This window comes from Neodiprion fabricii, chromosome 3 (genome assembly GCF_021155785.1).
Source record: "Neodiprion fabricii isolate iyNeoFabr1 chromosome 3, iyNeoFabr1.1, whole genome shotgun sequence".
Taxonomy (NCBI): domain Eukaryota; kingdom Metazoa; phylum Arthropoda; class Insecta; order Hymenoptera; family Diprionidae; genus Neodiprion; species Neodiprion fabricii.
Genome location: NC_060241.1, coordinates 26,408,105 through 26,432,835, shown reverse-complemented (window position 1 = coordinate 26,432,835; position 24,731 = coordinate 26,408,105). Strand labels below are relative to the sequence as shown.

General features: G+C 38.1%; 4 protein-coding genes and 2 non-coding genes across 7 annotated transcripts; 3 read left to right on the top strand and 3 right to left on the bottom strand.

Moving 5' to 3' along the window:
• Positions 1–1,388: 1,388 nt before the first annotated feature.
• Positions 1,389–1,495, bottom strand: LOC124179268. Its single transcript, XR_006870001.1, has one exon. It is a non-coding gene; the product is annotated as a U6 spliceosomal RNA (small nuclear RNA).
• Positions 1,496–3,754: 2,259 nt separating this feature from the next.
• LOC124178792 (homeobox protein pnx) lies at positions 3,755–10,925 on the top strand. The gene is made up of 3 exons (XM_046562445.1): positions 3,755–4,478; positions 8,595–8,916; positions 9,688–10,925. The coding sequence occupies exons 1-3, from the start codon at positions 4,403–4,405 to the stop codon at positions 9,953–9,955; spliced, it is 666 nt and encodes a 221-aa protein (XP_046418401.1). The 5' UTR covers positions 3,755–4,402; the 3' UTR covers positions 9,956–10,925.
• On the bottom strand, positions 5,600–24,715 carry LOC124178793 (vesicle-trafficking protein SEC22b). 2 transcript variants are annotated; one of them, XM_046562447.1, is made up of 7 exons: positions 24,603–24,715; positions 24,273–24,519; positions 23,687–23,796; positions 23,351–23,511; positions 23,112–23,258; positions 22,845–23,000; positions 5,600–5,812 (listed from the first exon to the last, which is right to left on the bottom strand). In XM_046562447.1, exons 2-6 carry the CDS (start codon positions 24,345–24,347, stop codon positions 22,852–22,854), a joined length of 642 nt encoding a protein of 213 aa, XP_046418403.1. In that variant the 5' UTR covers positions 24,348–24,519; positions 24,603–24,715; the 3' UTR covers positions 5,600–5,812; positions 22,845–22,851. The 2 variants fall into 2 exon arrangements, with proteins under 2 accessions (XP_046418403.1, XP_046418402.1); XM_046562446.1 differs by lacking the exon at positions 5,600–5,812 and having other exon boundaries at positions 21,826–23,000.
• LOC124178296 (zinc finger CCCH-type with G patch domain-containing protein) lies at positions 13,377–18,781 on the top strand. The gene is made up of 10 exons (XM_046561531.1): positions 13,377–13,448; positions 15,691–15,900; positions 15,994–16,203; positions 16,263–16,343; positions 16,411–16,551; positions 16,770–16,912; positions 16,991–17,169; positions 17,237–17,506; positions 17,671–17,850; positions 17,992–18,781. The coding sequence occupies exons 1-10, from the start codon at positions 13,377–13,379 to the stop codon at positions 18,288–18,290; spliced, it is 1,785 nt and encodes a 594-aa protein (XP_046417487.1). The 3' UTR covers positions 18,291–18,781.
• On the bottom strand, positions 15,305–15,377 carry Trnam-cau. Its single transcript has one exon. It is a non-coding gene; the product is annotated as a tRNA-Met (tRNA).
• LOC124178791 (box C/D snoRNA protein 1) lies at positions 19,427–22,851 on the top strand. Its single transcript, XM_046562444.1, has 7 exons — positions 19,427–19,788; positions 19,912–20,093; positions 20,181–20,272; positions 20,443–20,621; positions 20,711–20,911; positions 20,997–21,121; positions 21,429–22,851. Exons 1-7 carry the CDS (start codon positions 19,769–19,771, stop codon positions 21,617–21,619), a joined length of 990 nt encoding a protein of 329 aa, XP_046418400.1. The 5' UTR covers positions 19,427–19,768; the 3' UTR covers positions 21,620–22,851.
• Positions 24,716–24,731: the final 16 nt, after the last annotated feature.

Sequence of the window (24,731 nt, the reverse complement as noted above, 5' to 3'; positions counted from 1 at the left end):
TGAAGGTCAGTTTAAAAATATTCGTATACTTTTGTAACCAAACATATTCTCATCCAAGACAGTTTACGCAATTAAACGTACAACTGCGGCAAAACGAATCCGGCAGATGGTCTTATTCCGAATCAACAGCACGGAAATCGACCCATTCCAACGTATTCAAGGATCAAATCCTACTTTGCTAACGGGTGCAAAAATGTTTCAATTTTCACCAGGTTGCCCACTTTCGCGATTTCTTTCGGTGCCCCATTACTGCGAATGCATTTATACACGCAGAAAATCCATACAACCGAATGAAATAATAACAGGATCGTTCTAGCGGGGTGTTTGTCATACAATTGGCAGACAATAGTTTCGAAATCGTCACCCCCGTGATTGTTATCGGCAATTTAGGAGGCCAGGCTGCCTCCCTCTCGCTCATAGAGTGCCGGAAAACAATCCTATTGATGACAAATCACCCCAACAGCTGGAGTTTGGGAAGCATCGGCTCCCCCAAGGCTATATGCCCACTTGTCGCGGACCTGTACGCACATACGCACACAGACGCATCTAACCTGTGGGGTGTGGAAATTTGATCTGACTTTCGCACACGGAAATATATTCACGCCTCATATTCGTAGAGAAATTGACGTTCGTGCAATCTGCATAAATTTTCACAACGTAGAATTAGTTTCAGTTATTCCTAATGCACACGAAACGTTTCACCAATCACCATTCATACGTACCAACGCGGAAATAACGTGATCGGCATTCTTGTACAAATCGGAAATATAAACAATTTACAATATTGACGAAAATTTTTTTGAAAAATGTAATATTGAAATTGTATAAAAAACATTTTTTAACAGAAAATAATTATTTAGGATTGCTAGAATATGGTAAATCCCCTACAAATTGTATAATCTGGATGATGAAAAATGTGGTTCAAATGCGAATTAGAAAGGTATTCAATTACGTCGTACCAAGATTTCATTCAATAATGATTTCAGTTTTTGGATTTCAAGATTTTCAGGCTACCGCAAAGAAGCAAATTAAATCGAATACATTCAAATACGCATTAAAATGTTATCCACTCAATGTCGACAGCTAAATCCAGATATTCAAACGATTATTTCATAACTATTTAATCCGTTAAATTAATAGTTTGAACATGATTAAGTTTAATCGTCGAATAAGAAAAAATCGAGAAAAAAGAACATACGAAATCCACGTCTGAAAATTTTGTTGCGGAAATTTTTTTAGCACGACGTAAAAGGGACAACCCCCGACAAATATACATTTCGCGGTATTCGCAGTCCATATTGCTATCAAGTTTGCCAATTTTTTACAAGCGTCAGGAAGAAAGCATCAAATTATAATTGTGGTAATACCGGAAAAAAAAGAGTTGAAAAAAAAATGTGGAACGCTTCACGATTTTGCGTGTCATCCTTGCGCAGGGGCCATGCTAATCTTCTCTGTATCGTTCCAATTTTAGTATATGTACCGCCGAAGCGAGTACGTCGGTTAATCGGGTAGCGACCCTTATATATTCTCGTGCTTCAGGGTTCAGGTACCTGCGAGAGAATTCTAACCGCTGCCGAACGACTCGACGACATCTCTGGGTCGAATTTTGAATTACAATTTAAGCGGGGAGAAAAATAGGACTTATAAGCAGAATTGTCTGCAGGGTATTTTGCATCCCTTATATTTACAACGATTATATTATTATATGAGCAACGCGACGTATTATATCATATTCTGTCACATACGACCCAAATAGAGAAATAATGGTTCTGCAGACTAGAAAACGTTGAAATAATATAAATAAGAAAGTTAACGCAGTTAATCTTAAACTGATTGCGAGCAGTATTCGTATACGCGAATTGTGGACGAAAAGATTTCTCTTCATCGAGTCAACTCAACCAATTTCCATCGTCGAGAAGCAAATGAATATCCCGTAAAAATTAGCGAAGCACGAAGAAGACAATGCCCAAGGGCTGAGCCCTGTGTAAGTCAGGCACTCAATGCGAAAAACACGGCCGCTTTGCCACCCCTTGAATTAATCCCCTGTATACGTTATTCCTAATGTATTCGGAAAGGCGTCTGCGGTCTGCGTGGCGTACGTCGCTCAAGCTTCCAGGTATAACGTTCACAAATAATTGACTGCTTACCATAAAATGCAGCCTCGTTCAAGGGCCGCGTAGCATCGAATTCGTATGCGCTTTCACGTGCTGAAAAGACCCTCGAGCGCAATTTTCGAGGGGTAAAAATCACCCGCCGAAATTAAAACTGCACGTTTCTGTTTCCCTCATTTTCTGCATACCTATTGCGTGCGGAGCGTGAATTTTTCTGTCGTTAAATATTTTTCCAAGAAGATTTGTTCGAGGAATATTTATCGGTTAGTCTAATTATACGTACACTGAGAGAAACTTTTAGTTCCGGTTACCGCTCGGTCCTTAACTATTTTCGTTTTTTACCACAACCGAACAATATAGTTCCAGGTAGAAAATGAAGATTAGTTTTCTAGCTGTTACAGGGAAGTCTAGTATCCGTTGCTATTCTTTCTCATTACGATCGCTGTCGCTATATTTTCTTGTAACTGTTGCGAAAATTTAATGCTTGCGAAACAATAAATTGACGTTAAAGCCTTGTTTAATTGAAAAAGTAGAGTAAACCCAAAAAACTGATATTGCGTTGCAATTACCAAAAAAGAATCGACAATAGCGCAAAATAGTTACGCGTACCTCGTTTTTCGTAATTCCAACAAAATTCAAACATTTTTTTAAGGATACCTGTTTCACTGAATTTTTCTAGTTACTGTAACAAATGAAATTTTTCTCAGTGTATTGCAAATCAATTTACAGGTTATACAAGTAACGAACTTAATGTTACCAATCGCTATGTTACATTTTTCTTCAACAATCCTTTAAACCATGGTGGAAAATTCTTTAGACAAATATTATAAACAGTCGTTCTTTGCGAATATTCGATCAGCTGTAACTTCCGGACGAATGGTGAATGCATGATAGGTGCAGCTGAAAATTAAGTGATTCGAAATATCGCGTAAGCAATCGGTATCAGTTCTACCTCTAATAGTGTGGCAGTAATACTTATATTCTATTTGATTGAAGTGTTGCGAAGGCAAGTTTATACTTTACGGCCTCACAAGGTATTAAAGTACTAATATACATATACGTGCGATTCCCAGCATCAACTTCGCATCGGAATTATACCGCAATATAGATTCTTATCTGGTCTATAAAGACCTGTATCGTGATCACGTGTGTGCATCGAGGTTGAAACGTTTTATTCCTCATATTAGACCGGTGGGAGTAATTGGCACGGTTAAATATGCGTTATTACATCCTCGTTGGAATATGCTTCAACACCATGCCGATAATCGCGCTATAAGGTAATTAATCCGGCTCAAGAGTTTAAGTCCGCGATGAAATTTGTCACCGGAAAAATACGTACAGACGACAATTGAAATCCCTCTGCCGATTATGGGATTCAGAATTATGCCTCGGAATGGATTTAAGCGGTACGACACAAAGCGAAAACAGTCGCACATTTTAAAAGACATTAAAATATGTCGTTTAGCTGTTACGAAAAGCGCGTGATAAGTGAAAGATTAAAAATCATTTATACGGACAATTTTTAACCCATCCAGCGTTAAGATGTCGGTATTTTGACTTTAAAAGTATGACACGAAGACGTCCGTTGGCGTTTTCGCTTTCCGACAATGGGCGTAAAGAACAACGTTGAAGAATCAAAGAAGCGGGAAGCCGATGTTAGGTAAGTCGTGCAATCTGTAGCCTCACGTAGGGAATTTATGCACGAGCATTTCTTCAACGACCGCGAGTGCAATCGGATTCTCCGGGCGAGCGCGGACGTTTTCACCGGATCTGCGTAGCAGCCTTGGTTTATCCGTACGAATCCCAACCCCTCTTAAAAAGTCTGCACCCCGAGACCAATCGGGATTTGCCGCCCCTATTTCCACCCCCGCACAGCCAACGAGCGACGAGTCCGGCACTTAGGAGGACCAATGGCGTCGGTCCCCTTAACAACGATGGTGCACACCTCCAAAATGGCTGCGAAAATCGGAGGATCTGAACCGAGGAAAGCCCTGGCGTTGAGAATAAACGGACGGATTAATTCAGGGGGGAGGCAACGGACTGCAGAATCCCCTCGCCGAAGAAGGTGTATCAACTATCGGATCATTCGGGCCACAGAGCGACGTCAAGCGTCTTCACGGTAGCATGCCTCCTCTCTCATCGTCGATATCAGTGACGGTGTTTAAGCGAACAATATTTGTGCGTTATTAACAAGTGGCTGTCGTTTTATGTGATAATATATAAATACATACGTACATAGATACATAGGTGTACGTATAACTAATTGCGAATCTACCAGCATCCAGCTATTCATGACCACGATGCAAGAACACAAGTCATTTCTCATACGCGATCTTCTCGGCGATGTATTGACAGAGCGTGTTCAAGGTACGTTGTATCAATAGACACACACACATCTACCTACATACTTATAATACCATTTGCGCTAAAATTGGTAGTAGTTTTTCATTTTTATTTTTTATATTTTACCTTTGTCGCTTTTGGTATTCGCATTTTTGTACTCAAGTTCGTGGATGCTTGTATAAAGAACAAAGTTAACGGCCACGTGCTTGGTATTTTGTTGGCAGAATGTACGTCAGAAGTTCCGTCACGTTTTCGATGAAAACGGAGACGAGCCAATAAATTGCACTTTATTTTTAGACCGCGATATCTAGGATTGCTTTTTGAAAGCACTTTCCTTTTAGGTGCTTTCGCGAAATTTTGAGAAGAGTTCGTTTTAGTCCCAAGACTTGTGGTTTATACCGCGTGAACTCTAACCGATCGCTTATCGGTACGACGTCTCTAATATCCGATTAGACGGAACTATTTCTTCTGACACCGGTCACTCGACGATTATTTTATACACATGTACAGATACACAGTGATGCGGATCGAACGCCCAAAGTCAGTCTAATAGTTCTCGATATATCGTATATTGGCTATTTTGAAGGCGATTTGACCGATTGGATATTACATATCCGCTGTACGTTATTCCATGCATGGAGGAATACTCGCAGTGAATTACCGCATTGGGAGGAGACTTTCAAAAACCGAAACTTAAAAAAAGTAGAAACCATTATTAAATACACCGCTCTGTAGCGTTAGGGTGCATAACGCCACAGATGCCATTGGGTTACAGGTGTAATAGGATTTAACAATCCAACTCTCTAGCTGTTGCGTCAACTATAGAATTAGATAAGAAAAGGAAGCAAGACACTTATTATAACCGGATGTTTTTGCGAAAGTCTTTCGTACTTACAATCGACGTGTGACTATTCTTTATCGTCTAATGCTTGAAAATCTGGTTAACCACTTTAGGAAACCATCGAATCATCATACGTCACAGTTATCTCAAGATTTATATCGATATTTGTAACTGTATTTTTAAACCACCGACATATTATTTTGATCCAGTTGACAGATTGCCAACAAAGCTATATTCAATCGTCAAAATTGGGTGATATTGCGATAATCGTTAGTACCTTCACTCTTTTCATTGCTGAATTCTATAGATTTATTCCTCAAATTGATGAAAATAATGCAGCCAAGCCAACGTACGTAAATAACACGATACCAGTTTAAACTCGTTTGCTAAGTAAACGTTAATTTTTTGTTACAACTATATTCTTATGCATTACGAATAAACAAAAAGTACTTATAGGGTTTATCAGCATGGTGTAAGGTAATCCGATTCAAATCTTCCTCGTAACCGTAGCATTGAACTGAAACAAAAAGTACGTACCTTTGAGAATAGTATTATTCCAATGAATATGATTAGTACAATTAAAATTTCACTGATAAATCAAGTTTCTTGGCTATTTACGAATGGGTGAGAATATGCCTGCAATTCTTATACCACCTGCAGCAGCTGTTTCGCAAACGTAGAAGCTTGTACTTGAACTGTTCTGGTAACAAGCTTTATCATATACAGATGTAATTAGAAAGATAAGAGTGTCTCAATAGTATAAGTAGAAGATGCAGTAGACAAATGTTTTCAAAGATTTGATACAAGCATCTGTTAAATTATTGAACTTGAAGCGGCAACAAGATCTCGTTGCGATTTACCCTAAAGATATCGCGTCAATAAATTAAACGGCAGTCTGGCTGACATCATACTCGTATTATTACATACAGGTGTCTATAAGTTATCGTCGGTTAAACAACAAAACGGATCATGTATCCTAATAACTTTCAAAGCCGTTGTTTACGGTAGCTCGTACCACGTTTCTCAAGTACAATTATAGGCGTGTAGGTAAAGTAATTAATAACCGTATTATCAACGCTTTCCGATAAATACCGGGGTATCAGTTTTTATTAACTAAAAATAGGCACGCGGTTATTGACAATAAGCTTGTATATCTCGATGGGCGGAAGACAAAAAATAAAATAATTAAAAAAAGAAAAAAGTGAACACCGATTTCGCTGACAAGCTTAATTTTAAAAATCAGATGATCTTCACAGCTTACAATATCTGATTACGGTGTCATGCCTTAATATGGATTTTCGATGACGCGGTTACACCTGTAAATGTTCAGTCATAAATTTAGCTGATTAAGCACACACGTGCAAGTGAAAAGATGAATGAGAAATGGATTAGAAATTGATGTTACGCGATAACAATCCGTGTGCAAAAGTATTCATCGAATGATTCAATGGCTAGCTTTAATAACAAGAGGTAGCAGTGAAGCTACTCGTTTTATTATCACCAAGCGATAAAATATACAGCAGAAAATCGAAGATTTTTTACATCCTGCAATTTTTACAGACAAATGATCGATTTACCTTCCGTGTAATTTGCATTATACCCACTTTACATTACAGGCTGAAAATATGCAAAGTAAATGGTTATAATCAGGCCGGTTAATGGAATTGCAAAATAAACACTTGAAACTAAACCGTTTATTGAATTAACGATTCTCCCTAATCAGGCTCTGCAAAAAATAGGTGGGCAAATTAATTTAAGGATCTCCTCGAATCATATCGTGCTAATTCAGATAAGTTTTATTGTTGGCGTTTATCAGGCTGACTAACACGACTCTTTCTGTCTGGTACAATACACGATCTAATCGTCTTTATTATCGTTTACGTACAATATACACTGTGGCGAAAAAAATGAAAAAAAAGAGTCTGCGCTTATTACACCGAGAGGATTGTTCCAACCGAATTTGACAAAAATTCGATCTTCCGTAACAACGCGTGTGCCACATGCCGATTAGATCCAAGTACACGTGTTTTTGAAACACCATTCCAACGTACGATCAAGAAAAGCAAACTCTATTGGCACTAGCTGAAGCAAAATAAAAATTCGAGTCGTACCACCCCTTCGGTTCAGCGACGGGATTGAGCAATAAAAAATAGAAGTCTAGAGCCCTTCGCCACGTTACCGCGTATAAAGGCAATACCTACTTACGACCCCAGAGCATCAACAGACGAGATCAAAAATCAAGATTCGAGTATTTACCCGATCTGAAATCGTGATTCCACCTCGCACCGCGGTCGCGTGCCCGCCGCGGAGGGTTCCTCGTTATTCCGAACCCCCGCGGCTTTCTCGATTGAGTACGAAACTCGAGGGCGAGCGTGTCCCGGGACACCCAGGGTCACCCTGTACACGCCGATTGCCGACTCTTATTAGCAGCAATCGCCTATATATACTCGCAGATGGACCGGAGTGCGGACAGATTCGTTAGCGATCATTAGGCGCGCCGTTTCGCACAGAGAGTAAGCTGGCTACGAGCCGCTGCGCGTCGAGGAAGTCGGGATAATGGACATGTGTTCGGGTCTCCTCGGGGGTCTCGCAGCCGACAAACGACCCGGCGATCATCTGCCGATCGAAAACCGTTTCTCATTGTTCCCGGTTATATCGTCTGTAACAAACCTCTCAAATAAACAACCGCGATGTTTGTCTATAAATGAAATTGTTCAAAAGATGCGGAAGATGAATGGTGGAAACAATGGCAGCTGTAAGTGTCCTTGATGCGACTGCTTGATAACCGGTACCAGCTACTCGAATCCCAAACGAACACTGAGAGAAATTTTTAGTTCCGTTTACCGCTGAGTCCTTAACTATTTTCATTTTTTACCGCAATCGGAAAATATAGTTCTAGGTAGAAAATGAAAATTGGTTTTCTAGCTGTTACCGGAAAGTCTAGTATCCGTTGCTATTCTTTCCCATTACGATCGCTGTCGCTATACTTTCTTGCAACTGTTGCGAAAATTTAATGCTCGTGCAACAATAAATTGACGCTAAAGCCTTGTTTAACTAAAAAAGTACAGTAAACCGAACAAACTGATTTTGTGTTGCAATTACCAAAAAAGGATCGACGATAGCGCAAAATGGTTGCGTGTGCCCCGTTTTTCGTAGTACCAACAATATTCGAACAGTGTTCTTTAACGATACCGCTGTAACGAATGAAATTTTTCTCATTGAAAACCGTGCAGGAAATGACGATTCCCAATGCTTAAATACTACTACGCCGTGACCGTGAGATCCCGATTCTTTTGCAGATGATTCCGAGGACGACTCCGCCCTGCACTCGGATTCCGAAGACACGATCGACCCAGGAAGCAGTCCTTGCACTCGACTTGGAAGTCCAGCAGCCCTTTCGCCGTCTCCCGGTTCAGCGTCCTCCGGGAAAGCTTGCGTGGTCGGGACACCCGGTGGCAGAAAACCACGGAGAAGACGAACCGCGTTCACCCACGCTCAGCTCGCTTATTTGGAGCGGAAATTTCGGTGTCAAAAGTATCTAAGCGTCGCGGACCGCAGCGACGTGGCCGACGCGTTGTCCCTTTCAGAGACGCAAGTCAAGACCTGGTATCAGAACAGAAGGTGAGATCGAGATGCGGCTTGGTCTCGTTTGCGATTCTTAAAGAGAAATTTCACGCGATTCGAAGCGATCTTCCGCCACTCTGCGCCATTTCCGCGAAGAGGTTGCACGGGTTTCGAAGGTTGAACAAAGCAAATGTTTCTCTAACTTTGAGGCATACGAAGGAACAATATTTGAACGATATTCCGTAAGATTTTCATTCAAAAATTTTGAAAATACAGCTGTTCAGAATTAATTTTTGCAGACCCAGTATTTTCACGGTGGACACTATAACTCGTGCTAGCTTTATCTGAAATGAGAAAAAAAAAGAAAAATCTTTTCTGTTAGTAGGTGAGTATGAGCTTGTACTTGTAAGAAGGTTGTAAAAAAAAAAATCAAGATTCGAGTGTTCGGTAAAGTGATATGTAAATAAGTACAATCTTCGGTAAAATCTACACCATGTATTGACTTGTAAAATAAATTGTGATCGATGAAAAAAAAGAAAAAGAAAAAACCTTCCTCCAAGTACTGGTTAATCCTATTTGGAAGTAGTGTTCAAAATTTCAATACAGCCGATGCATCAGTGTCTGAGAAATAATTCACAATTCAAAAATATTATCGTGAGAAACGAAGCTCATGAGAGGAATATCCAAAACTTTGGGAAAATATGTATAATCTTGACACGTTGTACCATTGGATAAAAGAATTTTTTTTTGTTTAAAAAGAATGGATTCTATTCAATCCCCAAATCCACGTAACCCCTCAACCAAGACACTCGCCCTTTCGTTTCCCAGAACAAAATGGAAGAGGCAGAATCAGTTGAGGCTCGAACAGCTTCGCCATCAGGCGACGGTCGAAAAGGAGCTTTTGGTGCGCGGAGTCGGCCTCCACCACGGATCCATGGAGTCGTATTGCCCACCTTACTCGCAACAGCAATCGTCCCCCCATCATCAAGCACCGCAGCAGCCGCAACCGGTATCGACGGTGTCGACGGCCGCCTTCCTCTCGACGGCAGCGGCGCTTTTTAGAAACGTAACGTACGTTCACGGGTGTCCTCTCTAACCCTCGCACCCCCGAAACTTGCGGTGTGCGGATTTTTAATATCGGTTACTCGAATCGTTCGACTCTGTTAACTCGCGAGATTAGCTTCGTAGGGTTATATTATCGAATGCCGTGTAAGGTGGTGAGATCTCTTTCCGCGTAAGCGGATCCCGGTACTGTTTTATACGGTTTGCGATTCGAGTTGTACGTATATACAATTTTTTACGCGGTATATATGTATGTACAATGTACATACGACGCAAAACGCTGTATCGATCGATCTGTAGTGATTTTCAAGTGATCAATAGCTCTGTAAATTATTATATACAGTATATAATACGAATATACATTTCGCGTAGTATGAATGGTATGTAAATATGTAATTAAAAGAATCTAGTTGTCCTAATCTAAACGTCATAAGTTAATTTTTAAATTCTAATATTACTCAAGCTGGAATATCCAGCTATTAAATATATACTGGCTTATAATTCTCACGTTTAGATCCAATCACAGCTATCTTTTTTTACAATTTAAATTATACACGTGATATTAATGTTTATTTTATCGTTTTCAAGTCGATGCTTGATTTATATTATTGTAGAGTCCTTGAGTGATATCATATGTTGTTCGTTTGTGTAATCGGTCGGAAATTATGTTACATTATTTATACGTTCATTCGATGCAATTAAAGTATGCGTTAGCAAATTATCTGGAGCAATTCTTTTCGGTTTAGGTATAAAATTCGCTTCATTTCACAGTAATCATATATTTAAGATAATTCATTTAGCTGATTATATAACGAAAAATCTTATAAATATAGTCTTTGTAAGCTATATAAATCATGTGCAATGTTGGAGCTACATTTACGTGGTGTTTGTCGTCCAGTTTATTTTCAAATCTGACAACCATACCTTCGTAATTGACTATATAATAATATATAGTTGTTAATTTTTGAGAGGTGATAAAATCATGTAGATAAATTATTAATAAATCAATCAATTAAACCCAGTGTTGTTTATACTCCTTATATTCAACTATACTTACGCCTCGATCATAGCTTATTATAGAAGTGTATACGAAAGTTCTGTCAAACATTTCAGATCTTTGAAACGTGTAAAACCGCAATAAAAAGATTTCTTCCTCTTTCCTATCCTCTGGAAACAAATTACCAACATTTTCACGGTGTTGCATAATTCTGTTGAGTGTCTTAAAAAAAATGTCCACCGACGTTATCGCAATACCGATTTTATCTCGAATCCGAATTGGCATGAAATCTGACGGTTGAATTAAAATTCATTCTGACCCAGCATTCCTTTAAATCGGTAATGTCACATATTGCTCGCCACCGATAGTAGATCTTATAATTGCAAGTCGCAGTCCAACAGACGTTTTAATCCCATACTCGTAATTCGATTGACTTGTTCGCGATCGCTGTTTGGCACAAACGTATGCGACAGTTGCCGTCGACACTTTTGACAGCATGGATACGAAAGGCTTACTCGACGAATCGAAATTCCTTTCGAAGCTGATAGCGAAATTTTTACGACCATTTTTTATTTAAAAATAAGCGTACACGCAACGTATCACATACGACTTATTGCCTCCGGAGTCCTGCTCTTGATCGAGAACGATGAACGGGGTAGGCATTCGCTCTCCCGGTGAAGTATCCTAATCGAATAATGTAACAGCCACTCGCAAACCCGCAATTGAGAATCTACGTGCTCGGTGTGTTCAACCCCACCGCTTTATATCATAGGAGAAGTTTAATGGTCAGTAACTAATTAGAGGAGCGACTTTAGAGAGCACGCGACCACACGTGCAACGCTCCCCGTGTAATTGGGTGGAATTATTACAAGTTAAGAAACCGTCGACGGTAATTTGGCACAACGGACGATGGCGACATTCGATTTATTCTCGTTTAACGCGAGATGTATCAGGATTGATTCGGGGTGGGGCGTAAGGATAACGAAAGAATTCGATGTATCGTTCGCCCTTACTTCTCGGTATATAATATTTTTGAAATATCCTCTTTCCAAACGAGAGGTCTTTACCCTAATGTCGGATTGTTATAGAAGATAAAGAAAATCTTCTCCGCCCGAAGAAAGATTGATGAAAAAAATGAAACAACTTCTTCCCTGCAGGGTACATCTTTTCTTTCTGCATGTATGTATGTAAAGGTACACGCGTGTAGTTGCGTCTGGGCGTACATGAAACTTTTTGGTACTTGAGCACGCGCTCCTTTTATCCCCTTGCAGCTCCTTCCGGCATCGTTAGATATTTAATAGCACGTTTTCAGAACGACGCGTCATGTATAATACGAGTAGACGAGTGTTTTTCCTTACATACAAGCTCATCGTTGCAAATAAAAAGATGCTAGCAAAGAGAAGCGCACGGATTTTGGAAATACTGTTCGATCTAAGAAACCATTTTGAGACTAAGATGGTTAAAATGCGTACATACTAACATATGTTCACACATCTACGTTGCGTTTAAAGGATATTGTTTTGTGTATCGTGAATGACAGCGATTGCAGACTACAGAGACTGCGTAAAACTTTTTACGGTTCGAAAGATTTACTGTTTTGAGTATTAAAATTTGACTATATATACGAATACGAAAAAATTACGTGACCATATGCGATTGCAATAAAAAAGTGATCGTATGTAATCATCTGTAATCGTCAGTGATTTTGTTTTTATCATCCGACGAACGAGGGACAAGACTAGCTTACTGACGCGATTTTAGAATTTTATACAGATGGAGGGAAAGGATTATTTGAGTCAAGCGATGTTCGTTTTATCCAACTAAATGGTACAGTCAAGTGCGGCGAACACAATACTTGCTTGATTCAACGAAACACCTTTGACAACTTGATACAGAATTGAATCAAGCCTTTGAATGATCATGCTGACTGGCAATTTATTCAAGATAACACGGCGTGAGTTCCTTGCGATAATGTGAATTTTTAATCAAGAAAACGTGCGATTGAAGTGACTAAAAATTTGATTGAACGAATCTTATTCGTTTTGTCTTGGGAATATGAAATTGTTGTATCGAAACAAATGAGCTTATTTCAATTCACGTTTTGTTGAGTCAAGGGTTCAATGGTTGAAGCAGGTAATCAAATTTGTTGTTACAAAAATCTTTCGCATTGATTGAACATATTCAACGATACCGGATGATATCATTTATCATTGTTGACTGTAAATTTTTTGGGCTTTGCGCGATATTTAATGGATAAAACCCGAAAACTTCTAGATTCCTTACCCTCCGTGTAGTTGGGGTCAAATTTTTAAAGGGTCGTTGATTATTGTAATCGCAATGACGAGGATATAATTGCAAACGATTATATCGATAAAAAATTATCGTTAGGTAGCAGAGGTTTTCGTTGTTACAACGCGATCTCAATGATTACGAAATGATTAGAACAAGGGGTGACACAATGACTGCTTTAGCGGCCGACCCCTCGACCTTCTACCGCATCACGGAAATCGCTTCGGCCGTGCAGAGAAGGGTATATACGGATGCGCTTGAGGAAGAAGAGCGACCTGAGATTCTAATTCTTTAGAAAAACCGCGCGTAATTGCAGACGAAACGGTGAATGGTGAATAAGGACCCCGTGGCCCGGTGGCGAAGAGCGGAAAGCATAAGGATCAGACCGGAGGAGTAAAAGAGAGACGTCCGGCGGGTTGGTTCGGGGGAGCTTTGTCGGGGGTGGCGACGGCAGCCAAGGGAAAAAGGGACGACGAAACCGAGGGGCGGCACCGGGGCGAGGGGATCGGCGAGGGTAACGAAGCTCCGACTTTTTAATTGGAATATATTCAGAAACCGGAATGCCTTTTCATCGCGGAGTTGATGCTCTGAATGCCGGCTGAATAAACGTGAAAAACGTACGTGACTCTGACGTGAACGTGCGGCTATATGTGAAATCTGCGCATGTTTCTGTTTGTACCTTTTACCAGATGGGATGGAAAAAAAAAAACGGATTTATCAAAAAATTCGAATGCATAATAAGATAGGAGACAAATATAAAATACGTATTGGAATAGAAAAATTCACAATTACGAGTGAATTATTTCACTAACCTTATAATTTCTGTACTTCGATTCCGATCGAGGGAATCTTCCGATCGGATTCCAATTAATAATGTTCGTAAGACTATAAGTTCTGAGGGTTCGTTTCGGTAAAAGTCGAAGATTTGTATCAAAAACGTATAAGTAATGATAGTATAATTGTACGTGGATGGTATAACGCGATGATTTCCACACGGTTAATTCGGAGAGAAAGCTGTACCGGATTAACTTTCTTTTTACTCTGGAAATGCCCCCCCACGCCGACAAGTAAACAAATAATAAAATGCGGAGAGCCGTCGGGGTGAAAAGCGGGAGAAAAGTTGAAGCTGGGTACGGTGATGGTTAATAATGGCCTGTTTACTTGCAAATTCTGGAATCGCTAAAGGGCAACGAACAATTCACAACTCGTTCCAACTTCCATACATTTCAATTCTTCCCAAGTAAGAAAAAGCAGGGTTCTCAAGCTCTTAAATCTCGCCCCGATTTTCCTCTTTTCGTTGACGTCCTCCGTCATGTATTTGCATAATTTTATCCACGCTGCCTTGTATCATCCAGAGATTTTTGTTCTACCCTCGTTTCAAATCGTGAATCGCAAAGAACAATACATCTACATGTCAACTTGAAAAGTATTCTCACGGGTGCAACAGCTCTCGTGTAAATTGCCTCGAAATTACGTTCAATTATTTCAATAAATTCAACAATCTTTATAAGTTGAACGGTAATAGTTACACTAGACCCCATCAAAGATTCATTAATTACGTGAGGTGTTGTTTTTTTTTTTTTGCCCTCCCCCCTCGCTTTGGTGAGATCTGGTAAGATGTGGTGGGACCACCCCTTCGCCCCACGTAATATTTACCTTATAATTTTTAGATGATTAAATGTATTTTATACGATCATGTATTTCCCTTCACACCACTAAATACCTAAGCGTCAATACCAATGTCTTTATGTACTAGATTTTTTTGTAACACGAAACGTTATCTATTATAATAATGTATATGTTCTTAATTAAAAAGTTGACGTGAGATATTCATTAACTTTCACCCCACCCTTTAAATGAGATTTCACAATCTTTTAACGAATAAATGTTCTGGTTGTTATAAAGCTTTTAAAAAGTCTCGAATTCACCTTACCCATGTATATAACAATGAATCAAAGCTGTCCATCGAGAAGATATTCAATTATTTCTATAAACGTACCACTAACCTTGGACAGTTAACGCTCTGCGAATTTATCATTCATTTGTGAAAAACAGAAAGCAAGTTACACTGTTTTGAACTAATTCCGAGCAAAATAATGCCCCGGGTGAGGATCGAACTCACGACCTTAAGATTATGAGACTTACGCGCTGCCTACTGCGCTACCGAGGCTGGTGTCCTCATGTCATAGTTCAAGTTAAATAAATCTTTAGATAACCGGTATGAATCAGTCCATCTTTAACTTGCCATCGGCACAAGTGATAACGAGAGAATTTGGAAAATTGGTGATGAAAATAAAAAATAAAACATGAAAAAATCTGCTACCATCGGTCAACGTAAAATTACAATCTAAACACTTTTCACATCTCAGAGCGCTCGAGCGTCGCCCATCGCAGGATAATACGTTTCACCCTCTTTCGGTTCTTGTTCGTGTATATCGATGTCTCACCCTCGCTTTACCGACGGAAGAGACTGTTTATAGTAGAGAATTCCACCGTGTGAAAGCAAAACGGAGAACCCTTGCCTAGCACCGCCGTGGTTCTCAAACAGCTTATCGACATGTCGCGAGCTGTCAGAGTCTGAGATTTGTTTGGGACATTTGAAAGGCACGGATTGTCCCGTGTCATTCGACATTCCGGTAGAAATGACAGACGCACAGAGTCTGAGAGAAGCAATTAAGCAGTACGAGGAACAGGTTCGGATGAATATTTCGTCGCATCGAGAAACATTCCACATAACCTAAGCCCATCCAGTGATTACCTCCAATTTAACCTCTGTATCGTTTCAGCTGTCTCAGGTCCAAATAGCTCTTTCAATTTCTGCGAGCGATCCGGATAGAGACAATCTTCTGAGCCTTCGCTCCGATATTCAAGAGCTCATCGATCTGACGAAAGAGAATTTGAACAGTGTCGGAGAGTCGGGAACGATCGGTGACAAACGCACCGACGGTGCAGAGCAAGACGCTGATCCGTTAGCCAAGGAATATGCGCTATTTAAAGTGAGTTTATCGATCGTTGAAAGGAGTCGCTCAATGCAGAATAATGGGAATAATTTTAGGCTGTGCTGGAAGGGAATTTGGAGGAGTCTAACAGTGCCGAACAGAGTAAAAGTCCAGATGACGTCAGGGTTGATATTGAAGTCAGTAAGATACTATTTGGTAAAGCATAGCAAAGATAAAATTATACGGTTCAAGTCACTATTGTAGGATGAGCTGAAAGCCCTTGAGGGTACCAAGTGCCGAGCACCTCACGGAAGTGGCTGGGGTGGCGTCAGCCACCATAACGCCATGGTTTGCTCCATTCATTCTGACATCGACTCGCAAGTTACAAGCATCAGCGATATTAAGGTAAGCTAACAGAGGTAATTTTCGGATAAGCTTTCGACGCCTTAATTCTTACTTGGATCTATAGTTTGAAATTTTATGATATGCAATGGATACATGTGAGAGAAATCTTTGGATCGGTCGAGTAGTCAGTTGAAACTTTTCGTTCATTTGAAAAAAATATGACGCAACCTGTGTACATTCTTGCATTAAATATTCATTCATTTTTAAATATTAACTAGGTCAGAGTGATGTTCACTAATCCGACGCATAAGGAAATGCTTCCTTGTCCATATTTTCTGGATGGCGAATGTAGGTTTTCTGACGATCAGTGTCATTATTCACACGGAGAAATAGTTCCGCTGTCCAGTTTGCAGGAGTATAGGTAAACGGTATTCCTATCCTTCCGTGAAATCATACGGATTTTGAGCTTGAGGAAAATAACTACTTCTTCGATTTTCAGCGAGCCCGACTTCTCAAGTATAAAAATGGGCACGAGAGTGTTAGCAAAACAGAAAAATCAACTATGGCATAGGGCTGTCGTATTGCAATTGCCAAAAGGTGGAGAAAACGAATGCAGAGTCAAATTTGAAGCCAGTGGAACAATATTAGAACTTCGTCTGCACGATGTGTTTCCTCTCAGTAAGTAGTCGCTGAACTTGGTTTAGCAACCACTTTATGGTTATTTATTAGCAATTATTTCCAACAGATGACGCAGATTTAGACATGTCAAATTCCTCGGATGATAGCGAATATGAGAACGACGTCGAAGAATGTAACAAAGATGCGATAGTTCAGCAATCTCTACTCGCAATTAATGGAAACGAGGCACTGGGTAGCTGGGAACGTCATACACGTGGCATGGGAAGCAAATTGATGGCTAGTATGGGATATATCACAGGTACTGGCCTTGGAAAGAGGGCTGACGGTAGAGTTGCGCCTGTAGAAGCGACGGTGTTACCGGCTGGTAAATCTTTAGGTACGGAAATTTTGAAGGTTTGATCTATCATTTGCAAAATTATCCATTCAGAAAGGTTTCATATTGTAAATATCACGGAAAAATTATCGGATAAGACGTTTCACTATGGATATTGAAAGACTGGTGTTTAGCTTTTAATTGCTCACTTGCGATTTTTATTCTAGATCACTGCATGGAACTACGTGAAAATGCAGGTGGTGACAAGGATTTGTTCTCGGTTGAACGGAGATTGAACAAACAACGGCGAAGAATGGATCAAATACGTGAGAAACAGTATGAAAGGGATGTAAAACGAGAGCGTAACAATGTTTTCAATTTTATCAATGCGACCCTTGGAGATAAGTGTAAGTATTAGCAATCGCCCGAACAGTATTTCTTCTTGTAAATATCATTGTAATAAGTCTTCATTATTCATGTAGTAAGACACCAAAAAGTTGATATATTACAGAAACAAGGTGATACTATCATCGATTCATTGTTTACAGCCCAAGATGACTCGAAACCTAGTAGCTCAACAGACAAAACGAATTTGAAAACAGAAACGAGCCAAAAGTTGAATGTCGCGAGCCTTCAAATTAGTGAAAACATTCGGAGACTCGAAAAAGATGCTTTAAAGTTGCGAGAATCTCTAGGAAGGCACAGTAAGGGTACTTTGCCTTACAATAATATAATACTACAGTATAATCAAAAACAGAAAGAGATTGGCGATCTAAGAGTGGCAGAAAAGAAAATTTCTGCTGAACAAAATCACCGAAAAACTAAAGCAAAGCTTACGATATTTTAGCATGGTTGTATAATATATTGTTTTCCACAACAAACGTGTGTTCCTCATCTCTTTGATTTAGACAAAGTCTTGGCTATTTTAAAAATAAACGATGTAGAGAATTTGCGCAAACTCCTGATGTATGCAACTCACAGTTCTGATTTGCCAGTTCTACCCAAGTCACATTATATGCAAATCTTAAGCTCAGATAACTGTTACTAAAATGTCAATTTATCAGCTAGTTGAATGTGAGATTAAATTTATACACGTTGTGTAGAGTGATAATGTTTTCAGTTATACACGGGTAATTTTCATATCCACCGTGGATTTCCCATATAATTTCTTACAACAGCAAATTTTTGAAATACATCAAATGCAATCAATAGAATTTTTTGCAAAAAGCTACTAAAAAAAGAAAAAGAAAAACAAATAATGAAGACAATAGCAGTTCAAAGAATCATGCAAAAAAAAAAAAGCTATTTCAATTTCTCTCCAATTGACGTAGACATATTCATAATTTTATATAACTCTGACTGAAAAACAAATCAATGTACATACATACATACATACATACAGGAATACGCTCATACATACATGCATATTTCAAATGGTATGTATGTACGTCGGAAATATATCGAAAAGATTCCACAATCTTTAGTCTCAACGTAGTATTCAGTACAAATGTATGAAACTGCAGTATGAATATATAAAAATAATACATGATTATAGAGTAATGAACAAAGTTATTTTATTCGGTAATATTGATTGTAATCGAATAAAAGCAATTACCACGTACAATGCTGAGGTGAAATCAGGTTTATTTTTTCCCACGAATCAAAATAAATAATTTAATGGCTTTTTAATTGCAGATACATGCACCTAGTGTATTGTGAGTCAAAGTTATCATTTCATTGATCATCACTTGTTGTAAGAATGATTTTTGTATATAACATTGCAAAAATAGAATATGCAACAATAAAAAGTAAACAATATTCGCAGTTATGAGTGGAAAATTTATCCACCTGTACAACATGTTGCACAACCAAACGTGCAGGAGCTGAGCTTGTTATAAAGTTTAATCCTTAAAGAAATCTGGAATTATAAACATACTCACCTGGGTTTTTTACAGAAGCTTCTAGAAAATTCACGCTTTTAGTAAATGATCTCAATTACGCGATAATGCTATGCTTCCTCTTGTCTGACAATACGTATATCACCCAAGTTCACACCGATTAAACAAAGAAGTGCCGAATACGTTGACTGAAGAAATTTTCAACGTTTCCCTGGCGATAATAAATCTGTTCGAGGATGCAACAAATAGCTCTGTCTAAATTTTGAATCCAACCACTACAAATCATTCAACAGTCACAACTTATGCGATTGACAATCAATTTGATATTCGCGTTTCACATTTGCAAATGAGAATCGGACTTTGATGTTCGCGGATTTTGACGATTCCACTTGATTGTCAACTTGCCGGGGATACCACGTGATTTAAAATGGCGACGTGCAGCGTCAAGTATGTGCTATCCGTAATATTTTTATCGACAATTATTCATGATGTATTGGAATCATATTGACAAACAAATTCACACTTAACATTTCTGAAATAGTAATGCTAATAATTAAATATTGTAAATAGGTTGGAAGAGTGCGAAGTCTGTGGAGGAAGGAGTGCGAAGTACACGTGTCCTAAATGTGAGGTTAGAACATGCTGTCTGGACTGCGTAAAGATACACAAGAAAGAATTGGATTGTGATGGAATACGCGACAAGACTAAATTCGTACCTCTGAAAGCATTCACAGATCTCGACGTATTGAGCGGTGAGTAAATTAACGCTCATCATACTATTTTTCTGAAGTTGTACTGGATGCCAGTGCATTTACACTTATGTTAATATTATTTGATAGATTATCGATTGCTTGAAGAGGTCGGTAGATCTGTAGATTCATTTCAGAGAGATCCTTCCAAGAAGTATACAAGACTAGGTAACCTGCCAGTGGTGAGTTTAACGCAAGTCAATTATTGATGATGTATATTTAGTTTCAGTCGAGAGTAAGATTCAGTGAACACAGTTTTTGCCAATGAAACTTTCATGTTTGCAACAGATTTCATTTCACAATCAACGATTCAAAATATTTTGTACCTAATCCCACTACCTTAATATTGCAGCATTTGCATAAGTTAAAGACAGCTGTCCATCACAGGAATACAAAATTGGAATTTTTACCTCAAAACTTTAGCAGACATAAAATCAATACAACATATTATAAATGGAAAACAAATGAATTGTTTTGGAGGATTGAATGGATTTTTCCGCAAGCAGAGAATATGAAGCATAATGATAATCGGTAAAGTGTAATTTAATACATTATCCAGAATTGTTTCTAGAGACGCTAATTTTGTGATTTAGAACGCAATATTTACTTCAATCTTTCAGTGTCCTGGAAACTGAGAGATTGTCTACGATACTAGGTAGAGTTTTAGATCCTTTGACAATAGAAACCGAAGGTAGTGAGAGTATCGAAGTAATAAATTTGAAGATAGCGTACAGAGAAAAATTACAGTATTACCGAGCAGCTGGTTTTAACAATATCAAAGTCCTTCTAAAAGCTGAGAAAGTGAAGAGATGTGATTCAAGGTTTGTTTTGCTCTGATTATAGAAAGATTATCGGACTGACACTTTATCGTCTTCGAATATCAATTGACACATTTATTTTTATCAGATTTCACGAGCTGAACCTTACTGAAACACTGAACGAAAATCTGGAAAATAAAACTATCATAGAATTTCCTGTTTTCTATGTGATACTGAAAGATCATACAGATATGTACGAGATTGTAGACACTGGTGAGTGGTATTATTCAAAAGTAAAGGTGTCAATTTGGCAGACGAGGCTGAAACTAGCAATCAGAATTAGCAGCCAACCGTTTTAATGTTCATTTGAATAAGGTAGTGAAGTCCAAATAAAAATTTTGTGAAATACCTCGAATCCTCAATACTTTTATAGAATTATGAGCGTAAAACTGAGCTGCATTTGACTATTTTCAAAGAGTTTAACACTTTTGGCTATTAGCTTCAACTTCATATTTCGTAGCTTGAACAATTTATACCACCATATTTGAACTCTATATTGCATTGCACTGAATATCAACAGATGAAGAAGAGGCGTCAACAGAGGCTGAACAAACAAGAGGAAACCTCAAAAGAAAACATACAAATAATCAGAGAGTTAAAAAGAAGAATGAAGGAGTTCCAGTAAACTTTTTCTTTGACAATGATCTAACAGATTCAGAAAATGAAAGTATGGAAATGGTTTCAAAAAATAAAATGTACTCAAATTTATAAAATCGTTAGAAGGTTATATTGCTGAGATAACTTGGGGTATTCAAGTATGCACAGCTTCTGAAAATAATAACTTCAACTAATCAATTCTAATTAAAACCGTTGAATTATGTGCAAAACATTTCCGTGAAATTATAGGTAAGAAGTAATAGATGGAAACGCTTCATCTGAGTTACTTTTATGCATTTCCATGCATGACCAAATATTTAGTAGAAATTCAAGCTTTTATTGTAAATAGAACGTTCACTAGAACAGTGTAACCGAATTTGATAAATATACAATAATAATATTACTAATCATGAATACAGGCTACTATATTACACAATTTCCATAGACCCTATGTCTCTTTCAACAATAAGAGCTATTTTTTATGTATGTTTTCCCCAACAATACTTTATACCACGTAAATAATACATAATTTCCTAAGAGTTTTCAATGGGATTGGCTATGCATAATATGTCAAATTCCCATAAAAAACAGATTATGTTTACTCACTTTGATGGAATTAAAAATAAATTTGATTCGTGTATTCGGAAGTTGAAGCAAAATACGTATGCTTATATTTAAACACGAATATCCATCGAATGAAAATCATTTTGAAAGTGTTACATCACATGAAGAATAGAATTCTATATTCAATCGCCCGTGCGAAAACCTGTAGCAGTATAGATCTTTACAGAAGTAGTTTTGCTGTAAGCAAGTAACATTACATAATAACAGAAACGTCTGTTCGTGTAACTTTTCAAAGAGCTCTTAGTACGCAATAATGCCTATGATATTCCTATTGCATTGCAGTTTTCCGATTTTTGTTGCAATTCTTATACATTGAGAAATTTAAATGATTGAATCGTAGATTAATATAAAACTATTGTATCTCTACTCATAGAAGTTCAAAGCTTTGTTTGAGAATTAAAAATGAAAAACAATTTCTTGCCTAACTAAATCACACCTTCCGATTATACAGAAATAAGACTGGAAACTCATCATGGACACAATCGAGGCTCTACTCTGCATATATCATGCCGTTCAAATTCTTTGTATCAACTAAACGTCTTATTTTACGCTTGAAGTCAGTATACATAAATATATAATATTTCAGTTTCACTGAATGTGAAACAAAAAGACATTCTCCACAATACACAATGGTCAAAATATTTCGCACGCACGCCCTCTCATAGGTGAAGAATTTATCGATTCCATTTAAATCAATAACAATAAAAATTCATACTCATCAATTATAGGATGAAAAAGTACAGTAGGAAGACGAGGAATGCAACTATCCCTGCAACTGCCTTTATGTACATTGATTTGCTGTTCAAATGCGTGGCATCCTTTCTGTACTTTTGTGACAACATTGACAAGTTCTGCGTTTTGGTATCTAATTCTGGAAAATGAAGATATTTATCAGAACAATTACAAGTCAGCATGCAATGCCTATAAAAGGAGTTGTGTTGAAATGTCGGTTGACAATGTTCAGAATAACCATAGAAATTACCTGAAAGCATAGCTCCTCTCGAAAGAACATCATCGATATTTTGAACCATGATTCTTGTAACATCATGTAATTGGTTGTTCAGAGCGCTCATATTTCTCCTGGACCGATTATCTGAGAAAGCCTTTTTTGCCTTTTGAATATACGTGTCTGCAAAGGCAATGATTTATATGAAAAAAACATGCCTTGAATATATGAGCTTTGACTAACCGAAGCAAGTCTAAAAGTAAAAGTTCTCTTACCAAATTCAATGAAACTGTAAGGTCTAGTGACGGTGTTGATCTTTTTACCATATTGTGCATCAAATTCTTGTGCAATATCTTCAAGATAGCTGTAAGCTACACGTTTACTGTAATTTCGTTCACACAATACCAAGTAACAAGCTTCTTTTTCGATAAGGTAACTGTAATAGGAAACCAAAAAATTTTCAACTTCCTTCACATTCACATACATTTGAAATTATTAACTTACAGCTTTAAACAATGTGTATTATTGTTTTTTATAATTCATGCATACATTAAATATAATAGAAAAAGAATAACAAAATGACATAGTAAGATAACAATGATCGTTCTTACTGAAATAAATATGGTCCAGTTTCTATCGTGCATCTCAATGGCGATTGTGGCCCAAGTTTCCTGAATAACATTTTGGCTTGATTCTGATATTCCAGAATACTTCTGCCACTCTGTAAGTAAAACATTAAATTTTTTATAATCAACATTGCTACGATATTGATATTAATTTGAACATTTGGATACGGAATCAAGATGATCAAGGTTCAATGCACAATACGTGATTTAGTAAGAATGCGTTGCACGGAGTAAAGAAAGGGCTTTGAAACTCTGAGAAAATGAATAAGAGAAAAGACGTGTGCTTACTGAATTGGATCAGCATATTGTTCTAGGAATAAGAGCAAAAACGAGTGATAAAATTGTATTAAACTAAATGATTGCAACAAGTCATGAATGAACTACGGATTCTTGATAATAATTACAAAGAGTAATGTATCAATAATTAAAATTTTTATTCACTAAAGGGCGAGCGCTTGGCCATTATATGGATAGAATTTTGAGAACAAGACAGGACGATTTGGCAATAAATATGGAAATTAATGAGAAAGTGACATTTCATCATAACAGTCGTTTTTAACAGCAATCTAACCTGTTCATCGTCCCGCATTGTAGCGGCTAGCGGCAGGCCGTCGGCTAACCTCGCGATCATGGTTAGTAACACCATTTTTATTGGAATTTATGGAATATCCAGATTTATTCAGATAAAAACAGCAGTCCGTCTACTCATTGAACCTCCAAAAGCCCATTTGTACAGCGCTGGTAACTGATGTGGCCGACATCGGAAAACTCCATTTAGAATTTACCACGTCAGTCGCTGCATGCGCGTCGTTGACTTACTGTAAATTGTTTACCGAAGGTTAATATAACGAATTATTGTTGACAATTGAGCGCTAAAAAGTGTTATAATAAATTACGAAACCTCAGATTTATCCAAGTTCCGCAGAACTTGTAATGCAATATTCTTGTGAAAAAAGATGTGAATTTAACAGCCGGCTTGCTCGACGCACCAAAATCGTGGTTGTCAACTCATCGGTGAGTCTTTTGCATA

Bases quoted from the DNA above. Each gene is read 5' to 3' on its own strand.
- LOC124178792 (XM_046562445.1), top strand. From the start codon at position 4,403: ATGACCACGATGCAAGAACACAAGTCATTTCTCATACGCGATCTTCTC. The intron at 4,479-8,594 runs GTACGTTGTATC...ATTCTTTTGCAG, and splicing joins ATTGACAGAGCGTGTTCAAG to ATGATTCCGAGGACGACTCC. The intron at 8,917-9,687 runs GTGAGATCGAGA...TTCGTTTCCCAG, and splicing joins ACCTGGTATCAGAACAGAAG to AACAAAATGGAAGAGGCAGA.
- LOC124178296 (XM_046561531.1), top strand. From the start codon at position 13,377: ATGACTGCTTTAGCGGCCGACCCCTCGACCTTCTACCGCATCACGGAA. The intron at 15,901-15,993 runs GTTCGGATGAAT...GTATCGTTTCAG, and splicing joins TTAAGCAGTACGAGGAACAG to CTGTCTCAGGTCCAAATAGC. The intron at 17,851-17,991 runs GTAAGTATTAGC...CATTGTTTACAG, and splicing joins TGCGACCCTTGGAGATAAGT to CCCAAGATGACTCGAAACCT.
- LOC124178791 (XM_046562444.1), top strand. From the start codon at position 19,769: ATGGCGACGTGCAGCGTCAA. The intron at 19,789-19,911 runs GTATGTGCTATC...TATTGTAAATAG, and splicing joins ATGGCGACGTGCAGCGTCAA to GTTGGAAGAGTGCGAAGTCT. The intron at 21,122-21,428 runs GTGAGTGGTATT...GAATATCAACAG, and splicing joins GTACGAGATTGTAGACACTG to ATGAAGAAGAGGCGTCAACA.
- LOC124178793 (XM_046562447.1), bottom strand. From the start codon at position 24,347: ATGGTGTTACTAACCATGATCGCGAGGTTAGCCGACGGCCTGCCGCTA. The intron at 23,259-23,350 runs GTAAGAGAACTT...TTGCCTTTGCAG, and splicing joins TTACAGTTTCATTGAATTTG to ACACGTATATTCAAAAGGCA. The intron at 23,001-23,111 runs GTAATTTCTATG...TTCATTTTCCAG, and splicing joins GAGAGGAGCTATGCTTTCAG to AATTAGATACCAAAACGCAG.